This window comes from Lotus japonicus, chromosome 1, assembly GCF_012489685.1.
Source record: "Lotus japonicus ecotype B-129 chromosome 1, LjGifu_v1.2".
NCBI classification, from domain to species: Eukaryota; Viridiplantae; Streptophyta; class Magnoliopsida; order Fabales; family Fabaceae; genus Lotus; species Lotus japonicus.
In genome coordinates, this window is record NC_080041.1 from 125,677,439 (window position 1) to 125,688,297 (window position 10,859).

The window sequence follows — 10,859 nt, forward strand, 5'->3', positions numbered from 1 at the left end:
TTTAGACACATGAGTTGAGCAGGTAATGCGTTTATCAAGTCACTATTTGATTGAAACTGATGTGCATCAAAGTCTAGTCACCAACTAATTTGTTTCTCAACATATATTCATAGATGTATATCAACTTTTTTTTGTTGTTGTTGAAAGTATATCAACTTCTTTAATATAAGTATAACTATAAACAAGTTAAGATATAGATAAATAGAGTTTTGATAGTGCATGAAATGTAAAGTTTGATAAAAAGAAAGAAAACAATATCTAATATGATTCATAATCTTTCAGTTTATGTCCATGAACGATGAGACAGTTGGAATTGTCAGGTACAGGGAAACACTTAATTATGGTCACAATTGGCCACATAAAAGGAAAGATCTTGTTTAACAAAACAAAGCAATAATTGAGAACTACAAAAAACTTGAGCTTGAGTTCATAGTTCCCTAAGAACCAACAAACTATCGTGTCAATGAATGATCAGAGGGCTAGAAATTTCAGTTACAGGGCACAATTATTGGCCAACAGTTAATCACTTGTAAATAAGGAACACCTTACGCGATACATAGACACTCCCGAACTCGCAACACTAGGATATACAGTCCCCTCTATTATTCATATAATTAATGATCAAATAGTTCACAAGATGAGCTTTTCGGCAGGCATAGCTGTTGGCTCACTTCTCGAACTACAGTTACTTTATTTGATCTATCATACAAATAACAAAGAAGACCGTAGCAATGTATCTTTGGTCGGATCCATGCACGGATGCACTTGAGGAGGTATGGGGCATTTGCCCTACATGAATTTCATTTCTTAATACTAAGATACCATATTGTCATAACATTAAGTGTTAAATTGCCCCAACAATATGGTAAATGCCCCCACCACAGCTTTACATTTATTTTGAATGCCCTTACAGTTCAAGTTTTTTATTATGGATTTTGAACCACTTATTGTTTCTTTCTCAATTCTCTTGCAGTAACAATATTTCTTGGTCATAATTAACTCCATTTTCTTATATTCTCTAATTTGTTTTATTCTTTAATAGATTTTCTTTAAGTTACTGCTACATGTCTTTTCTTTGATTTTAAAAACTTTTGTTCTTAATTATCATTCTTTAATCAGAGATTAACGCTTACATTTTATCGTTTTAGTGAAATCTTCACTGTTGTATTAGATTGCAATTTTCATTTTAGTAAAAATCTTCAACTTATTTACAGTAGTGTCATACATCTGTCATGTTAAAATAATTGTGATGCATGAAAGCATTTAAAATTTCATATAGCACTTAATTGGTATGTTCTATTTTATGTTCTTATGATAAAATATTCTATTTCATTTGTGAAAAAATTCTCTAAATGTTCATGAAAACTCATAAAGAATAATGATATATATACATTCAAGTTTTAATAATAATATAATAGATTTTTAGTACTGCAAATTTATGCGTATATGTTGCCCCCACAACATAAAATTCCTGGATCCGTCACTGATCGGATATATTTCTGATACACTAGATCTGGGTGAGGGAGAGTCTATTTGGTCGTCACTCATATGTGGGTTTCCCTCTTACTCACATTCATCCTACTATTATAACATATACCACTACTATAACCACCATCATGGTGTTGGTTCTGTCCAGCCTCGCTGCCCCTGCTCTAGCTCTATCTTCCCCTCCCATACTCTAACCCTCCATCTTCAATCCCACCTTGCCGCGGCCGCCACCTGCATACAGTCATCTTCTGCTTATGTTATTGGACCTATATATATATATATATAGATAGATAGATAGATAGATAGATGATTGCTATGAAAAAGTAATTGAAAATAATAATTAACATAAAGAAAATTAGATAAACTTGGATAAGATTGGACTCAGCTGAGCCAGAACTAGAAGTAGAAAAAATTGTACCCGTCACATGAGTCATACGTTTAAAAGTAGGAAAAAATTTATCTTAACAAATAATATTATGGATAGTTCAAGTGGTAAGAACTGCATGACATGAATTTGAGAGGAAAATGTTCAGGGATCGATATCTGAATGATGTAATTTATCTTTCCGACGTAAAAAAAAAATACACAAAGAAGGAAAGGAAAGCCATGGATAAATTTGACAATGCCAACAAACAAATAGTGGAGCATTTTCTTATTATTTTTTTGTTTTTTATCTTAGTCAAGTGTAAAACTGTTTAAGTTGTTCATTCCAATAAATAATTTTTTTAGAGTTTGATCTCGTGGTACCCTTATAGGAATCTACTCAATCTAGCATCACTAGATGGGCACCTTGTTAGTATAGTGGAGCATATTTTATTACAACTATAGATTATAGATTAGTCCTTTTAAAAAAAGTATAGATTAGTCAATTAAGAATTAATAATATGTTTAATTTAGAGAAATTTAGGAGAATTGTGGTAGGTAATCGAAAAGAATTGGTAATTCAGCACTAGGTTAAGAGTGTTTGGTTTTTTTTTACTACTGAAATGCTCATAGCTAGTACTTACAAAAAAAAGTAGAAAGTGCAACTTTTTGACAACTTTTTGAATTATTGTGTTTTGAATTGTACCACCAATTCAAATGCACGTGAAAGGAATCAATAACTAGTTAGGACTCTTTCAAATCCTGCTTCTTTTTCTTAGCCTATGAGAATTTGCTTGTAGTACTACATTTACTTTGATTAGGAAACAAGACTAAGAGATCAGATGTTAGGCTTACAAATATTAAGTTGCACAAAAAGTACCATTTTCAATTATAATGTGAACCGAAGACAGCTCCATTTTAGTGAGTGAAGGGGACAATGTTGGTTGGCAATCATCTAACACATTAGTGGCACAATAATTGGTTTGATACACATCAAATCATATCATATACTGTAAAATAATAATGGATCGGAAGAGCAATATCATATGATACACGTAGATAACAACTATGCTGCTGAGGAAAGAGAATGCCTTGTACCCTCCATATCTCAATAGAAAAATATATTAGAGACACAAGTTTCACTCACACCTAAGAGAAATATGAAAGAAGTGAGAAAAATGCAGTTGTAATATGAAAAAAAAAAGAGAATACAACAGAAAAATTGCTAATTAGCATAGGCCAAAAGTCAACTAAGTCGGAAAAATTACTCCTTATTCATGACAATAAACAAAATAGGATTAAATATGTTTTTGGTCCTGACGTGTGGAATCAGTCCCTACATTTTAAAATGTGCTTTTCATCCCCAACTTTCTATAATATGTGGTTTTTGTCCCGTTGTCACTCTTCGTTACAAAAAACAGATGATGAGGTGACATATATAACTCAGTTTTTTCTTTCCTAATGGCAAAAATTTAATCCTCGTGGCCGTCCATCATCAAGTCTCTAGTTTTTTCTCTCACCATCTTCTTCCTAATACTGTTAGGAAATACTCCCTCCGGTCTTATTTATAAGCATGAAAGAGAAGAAAAATCTTGATCCTTTTTATAAGAACCAAATGAAAGTTTGAGCTACATTAATTATTTTTTTCCAATGATGCCCTTATTAATTCTAGCTTGTAAAATGTGTCTCATTAATTATTCTCTCTCTTTCCCACTTTCCAACACTAATAACAAAGGGTAATTTTGGAAGTTTATTTTGATTCAAGACATATTTAATGCATTTTATCTAGTTTAACTGCATTTCTTAAACTATGAAATTTTTTTTTTGCTGCTTATAAATAGGACCGGAGGGAGTAACACAGTTGAATAAGTGAAATAAAACAAGAGCGCAATCAACAACACTAGAATATAACGTGGAAACTTCAAAATCGGAGAAAAAACCACGACCGTTGTCAAAACCGACAACCAAAGAATAAACACTATGTGAAATTTGTTACAACACATAGACTTCACTCTCAACCACTCCATGACCCCAGTACACCCACACTTTCCAAAGTAAATATTTGAACTACATCTCACAATACTCTAAAATATATAAGAGTATAAGAGAAAAAGAAAACATAAATATAAACTTAAAGTGTTTTAAGGTGCTAAGCTTCGGTGTTTTTGACGTGTTGAAACAAGGAGCTTGAGATCCCTATATATAGCATTGGACTCTCTCACCCCTCACTAATCTAAGCAATGTGAGACTTCTCCAAGATGCATAACTTGATCTTTTTTCTCCTTCATTAGCAATGTGTGACTTACATTGCAATCAACCCCAATAAATACAACGAACCCTTTGTAGCAAAAAAACGCGAATTGGTGCAACAGTTTTTACCTGATGCATAAACTAGTGTTATTAAAAATAAAAAATGTTGTAAGGTGTGAATATTGGGTCTTCTCGGAGATGCTAAAATGACTGGTACTATATTTAATTTTTTCAGCGAGGAAATTAATGATCCTTTCAAAGGGTTTTGGAGAACAAAAGAGGTGAAAGAAGTTATTAGAATTATGAAGATATAATTAACTCAACTCAAAACCTAATTCAAGAGTTGGTGGTTATTCTATCTTTTATGAACATTTGTTTGGTTATATTTCTAGCGAGTGTAAGATTTTTAAAAAAGATAGGGATAATGGAAGAGATGAAAGCAAACTCTTTAACCTCGTCGTCACCTTTTTTTTTATGAAGAATAACAGCAGGAACTAAAACCATAGATTTTAGAAAGTTTGGAATTGAATTAACACGTTTTAAAATGCAGGGATTAGTACCAAACGATCCTATTTTATATTTTGTAGGACAAAAACATATTTAAGCCAACAAAATATTGAATGATGGTTGTGATGCCCAAATGCAGAGTCCTTTTATGAACACCCACACGTGCGTTTCCACGTGGGAAGTTGTGACTGGGTAGTACTTAAAAACACAACAAAAAATGGACACTTTGATTCAATATGGTTTTGGCCTTTTGGGTAACACTCGATCCACATTTCAACCGTGTCAGAATTGCACGTGTGTGCTTCCAGGTCCCCCTCCTCCATATGTATGTCTATTTAACAGCAGCAAGTAATCCCCAATAGTCAATTCCTGCATGCAGTTGCATTCCTTGACTTGTGTAAATGTTTCTACAAGTTTAGTTTTTTTATAACATTTAGAGTTTAGAATTCTATGCATAAATCAGATTTTATCATATGAATAAATTAAATAAAAAATTACTAACTCTTTTGAAAGGATAAAGTTGTCTAGACATAATTAAATTATCACTATGTTAAAAAGTGTTGGAACTGATTGTAATGTGCATGAGTGCATCCCACATTGCTAATGTTGATGAAGAAAGAAAAAAAAAGTCAAGAAAAGTCAAGAAAAGTATATTGAAGAGATGTCCCACATCGCCTAGCATGGTGAAAGGTGGAAGTGTCCAAGACTATATATGAACACCTCAGACTCCTTATTTCAACACACCAAATTGTTGACAAATTTAAAATATGTATTACGTTAATAAATTGAATTAAATAAAAATTTACTAATTGTTTTGAAAGGACAAAGTTGTTTAGACATAATTAAATTATCATTGTATTAAAAAAGTGTTGGGTTGATTGTAATGTAAGTCTCACATCTAATGTTGATGAAGGAAGAAAATGTCAAGAAAATTATATTGAAGAAGTCCCACATCGCTTAACATGGGGAAAGGTGAAAGAGTCCAAGCTAGGCTATATATGAAGACCTCAAGCTCATTGTTTCAACATCGAATTTTTTTGACATCTTTAAAATATGTAAATAAAAAATTACTAATTATTTTGAAAGGACAATTGTTTAGACAAAATTAAATTATCATTGTGTTAAAAAGTGTTGGAGTTGATTGAAATGTAAGTCTCACATTACTAATGTTGATAAAGGTAAAAAAATGTCAAGAAAATATATTGGAGAAGTCCTACGTCGCCTAACATGGCAAAATATGGAAGAATCCAGTGCTATACATGAAGACCTCAAGCTCCTTGTTTCAATCCACCAAATTATTTTAACATATTTAAAATAAGTATCACATTAATAAACTAAATTAAATAAAAAATACTAATTGTTTTGAAAGGAAAAAGTTGTTTATTTATAATTAAATTATTATTGTGTTAAAAAGTGTTAGAAATGATTGTAATGTAAGTCTCATATTGCTAATGTTTTTTTTTTGAAATGATTGCTAATGTTGATGGATGAAGAAAAATGTCAAGAAAAATATATTGGAGAAATCCCACATGGCTTAGCATGGCGAAAGGTGAGAGTCGTCCAAGGCTATATATGTAGACCCCAAGCTCCTTGTTTCAACACACCACGTACCAATACTAATTTTAGAGTATTGTGAGAAGATATAGTTTAAATATTTATATTTATTTTAGAGAGTGTTGACGTATTGGGGTCATAAAGCGGTTGAGAGTGAAGTCGATCTATTTTCTTCACCAATATGATTTCCTAAAAAAGTACAATTATGAATCATTCCCTACTAATTTTGAGCTGATCAGATTCATTTCTAAGCATTTCAAGACATTACTTTTCTTTTTATTGAGCAGGATCTTGAGAATTATCAAATTGACAAGATATATGACAAAATATATGAAAAAAATAAAAAATACATTATTCTAACTCAACGCGGCTAACTTTGCCGGTTAATGTTTGGATCGTGTCAAAATATTACTAAACCACCTAACAACCAGAAATGGAGTGGGGTGGGTGGGCGATGGTGAACCCAGTCGTGCAGGCGCAGTGGGAGGGTCTGCAGGGTTCGTACCCCAACTCCACTTTTTCTTCTCATTACGATTCTTGCTGTCTCCCCTTTGGGTCCCATGCATCACTAGCTAATTACCACCATGCTCTTACATGGAATAGAAACGAACCTATTCACACTCACTCTTTTTCGATTGTATGTCACTTGTTATTCGATCCCTTTGATCACTCGTGCACAATCATCAACCACATTCATACCTATTATATTACTTCTACTTCTTAAGCCACACATCAACACGTGTGTACGTAGTACTGCTATGCTATCTAGTATCTACTTCAAAGTCTTCACCCTTCAGTCTTCACCACCACCAATGTAGACTTCTTATGTTATATATATAGTCCCCAGAATTTGATGCACATTGGCTTTGTTACGTACGTGTGGATATCAGGCTATGGATCAAGGAGGACTATACATTCATCTATGAGTGGGAAAAGTATCTTGTGATATGATTACAAATTTATACTGCGCAAAACTAGAGAAAGTGCGCGGATTCACTTGTACTACTAAATCTGCTAGCTAGACATTGCTAGCTAGGGTTGTACGTAATTTAATAAAAAGGCAAATGTACCCTTGTACTCCAACTTAATCATATTTATGTGCTATAGGAAAAATAATAATGACCATGTTAACAAAAGCGATAGAATCTGCCAAGTCTAGCTAGCCCAAAATGGTTAAGATAATTGGGAGTGTAAGAAGTTATAAGCATTTCATTTTGAGTCCAACTGAGTAAGTAATGTGGGACATCTATTTCATCACACACCATGTGTTCCTTCTTTGTGAACCTGAGTCTCTGAGGTCCATTGAACAAGTGAGCTCTAATACCACTTGTTGAACTAGAAGTATGCTTAATGGAGCTAGCCTAGTCCAAAATGCCTTAATATAATTGGGAGTGCTAAACATTTCATTTCATCTACAATTAAGCAATGTGGGACATCTATTCATCAAAACTGTGAAATTAAAGTGTTTGAATATGTGCAACTTGTATTTTTTAAATTTATTCAGAAGTTTGGCACAGGTTTGTAGATAAGAGAGTGAAAATCAGTATAGTTTTCAGTACATGAGAGGATGAACAGAAGTTCTCTTGTCTAGAAATCAAAAAGCTAATGATTTGAGAAAGCAACCCCACGTACAATTTCACTTTTTTCCATGCCAACTCATTCTCATTCTCATTCCTTCCTATTCTCCTCAAATCAAACCAAAACAGATGTTTATGGATTAACTGGATTTCACCCACTGTGGGAATAACTTGATTTTAGCTCACCCTGGTACACGGTGAATCCAAATACAAAAGTAAAATTGTGTACGTCAAACAAAATTGACTAATTATAGTGGGTTTCTTTAACCAAGAGGCGATGTGGGATTTGAGGACACAATAATTTTAATTGAGGCTTGATCTTGTCTCATGTTTCCTTAGCACCAAGACCATTTGCTGAAAATTTACTAATCATATAGTGGTTTTAATTTGGAGTACTATTACGGTGTTCTAAACACTTCTTTGACTACGTACTGTGTCCTGTGTCCTGCTCACCCTGCATCACAGTGTTCAGCACAACAAGTAGCAACTTTGCACTATTTTAATCATTCATATCATGTCATCAATTAATATCATGTTTCCCCCTATCACATCGGTATCAAATTCTGTCACATAAAAAAAAATCAAAATTAATTTTAGCTATATAATCAATCGCAGAATTTGTTTTCTCCATCATGCTATATCCTAAAAAAATTAAGAAATTAGGCAAAGACAAATGGATTTATATTAAGTTTTTATCACGTCCAAATTTTATAGTCATATTGGTTCTGATATCATGACATAAATAAACTATACTAAAAATTTAAAGTATTAAATAAATACATGTGAATAATTTTATATTATATTTTTCACAAAGTAGTGTTGTGTAGGAAAATTAAAGTTAGACAACTATGATTTCAAGTTAATTTCTGATTAGTTGCTGTTGTATCATCTATGAGAACTGAGAACTATGCAATATGCATTGAAGTAAATCAGATCACAGAGACCAGGAATCAAGAGATAGAACACAAATTAAGAACTTTAAAGATTTGAAGGGAGTGAAGCAAAAGGACTGATGCATATAAATTGAAGCACTCGAATGAACTAAACCTCAAATGACATTTATGATTTCTTGACATCTGAAAAAGGAGATCTACTCAATTATTATGAAAGTTGACACAGATCTAACCTCTTTCACATGTTAGAGCTGCACGTAATTACAGACAATGAAATTGAAATCCTATAAGAATAAGTAACAATTAATTTCTAGCTAGTATGACATAGACATAGTACTCTCTTTATGTTACAATCTTATAATGACAAAAATAGAATATGATGATGCTGCACCAAGCTTCTACCTAGCTAGATACCTTTGCTCAGTGCTCGCCGCGCTCGTGCCAACACATAAGCATGGCGATACAGCGACGAAGAATGTAGAATTTAGCACGCTGCTTCTTGACCAGGTGACTGCACTTCTGGCCAAAAGACTTGCAAGGACCACAAGCTTCTTGCTGATGATGAGTGTTTTGGTGGCTGCTTGTGTTGTTGCTTTCCTTCAGTTCCATGAATGATCTTCTGGCAACTCGTGTACCGTTCATAGCAGACTAATCAAGTGGTTGAAATAAACATGGTAGCTTCAGCTTCCACTTGCTATTTATATAGCAGAGTAGACACTTATTTGGGCAGGAAGCTAGTAAGTAATTCTGGGTCTTCTAGATCAAGTATGGACTGTTACTATTGCAATCCACCAGTTGTCAGAACCATATGAAAATATAATGGGCCAAGGTTGCAGAATATTTTACCTTCCTAGTTACTAATTTCTACCAGAATCCTATGTCAGGTATTTTCCTTTTGGGGAGGGAGAGGGGTAAAAGTAAATTTTGCAGCATGTTTGCTGAATACTTTTAGAATATCTTGTTACAAGCTACAAATCTTTATGTTTGAAAGTCCTTATTCAATTATGGGGACAAATTTATGTAAATAGCTTTTGAGTTCTAGAATTGATTTCGAGGAAAGAAAAGCTAATATTTAAAAAAATTTCTACAATTGATTCTAAAATCAAAACTAGTTCATAGGAAAAACTTACTTGAGTAGCTTTTAGGTGCAAGAATTGTTTATAATGAGAAGATAATTCAAACTTGCTATTAGCATATTTTTGGATGAAACAATCAATTCTACTTGGTTAAAAATAAATTAACCAACAAAATGATGCTTGGATGTACCACTAGAATTGATTTCACGTGTTAGAATAAATTTTGCTTGCCCATAGATGTTTCTCTGTTGTATGTGACGTGATCAATTTTGAGATTTTACAACTAAAATTCATAACATTGCCCTACAAAAACTACTTTTTTCATAAAAGTATATAAAAATAAATTACATCATTTTAACTTATGTTAATGGTACACAATTTTTATATAATCAGCTATGCTAACTTTAATCCAAACACACACTAAATTTGTTAAAGTTCTATGTAAATTGTAAAACCAAACATCTAATAAAGGGAAAGAAATGGTTTAAAATTGCAGCTATAGTTATCGGCTTATCGCTGCATAGCTAATAATTAAATGTGCGTTGATGCGACTGCAATCGCAATCCTGATGCTAATGCAATAATTATTTATTCACACCTCAAAATGAGGTGGAATGAGGTGGAGGAAGAGAGAGATAGGAAGAAAAGAAAAAGTAAGAGTGAGAAAGTATAAGATGTGATAGATGATAAGAGGAGAGAGATAGAAATAAAAATAGGTGGAAATGAAGTGTATAAAAAAAGAGGTATGTATATATCATTACCCGATGCTAATGCGGTGAGTCCTAAAATCTATATGTGGCATCCGCAAGAACTGTTGAGAACTGCAATTTGAACCCGCAAATTCTCATGTAATGTTAAATTTTCCAATAAAATACCCCTATTTTAGGAGTAAGAATTCTCAGATAAAAAACTAGTGTTTCGGTTAGTACTAACTCATCTGCCTACTTGGAAGGATACAACCACTGGTCCAGCTTATCTGTATGCTTGATATATGAAATATGATGGACAGAGCTAGTGGAAACTACATATTTATTGTACCTGTTCATCCCTTAAGAATTGTTTTTTAGTTCTTAAAATCTAGTAGATAAGAGCATAATAGAGTTTTACTTTTTCTTCTTGTTTCAATAGTGTCATTGTGTGTGGAAAACATGA

The 10,859-nt window shown here is 32.8% G+C and overlaps 1 protein-coding gene across 1 annotated transcript; it reads right to left on the bottom strand.

Annotated features, from left to right (window-relative positions):
• Nucleotides 1–8,624: 8,624 nt before the first annotated feature.
• Nucleotides 8,625–9,396, bottom strand: LOC130732626 (small polypeptide DEVIL 16). Its single transcript, XM_057584638.1, has one exon. It carries the CDS (start codon nucleotides 9,272–9,274, stop codon nucleotides 9,053–9,055), a length of 222 nt encoding a protein of 73 aa, XP_057440621.1. The 5' UTR covers nucleotides 9,275–9,396; the 3' UTR covers nucleotides 8,625–9,052.
• Between the last annotated feature and the right edge of the window lie 1,463 nt (nucleotides 9,397–10,859).

What these genes read in the sequence shown, in the direction of transcription:
- LOC130732626 (XM_057584638.1), bottom strand. Translation starts at nt 9,274, where the DNA reads ATGAACGGTACACGAGTTGCCAGAAGATCATTCATGGAACTGAAGGAA.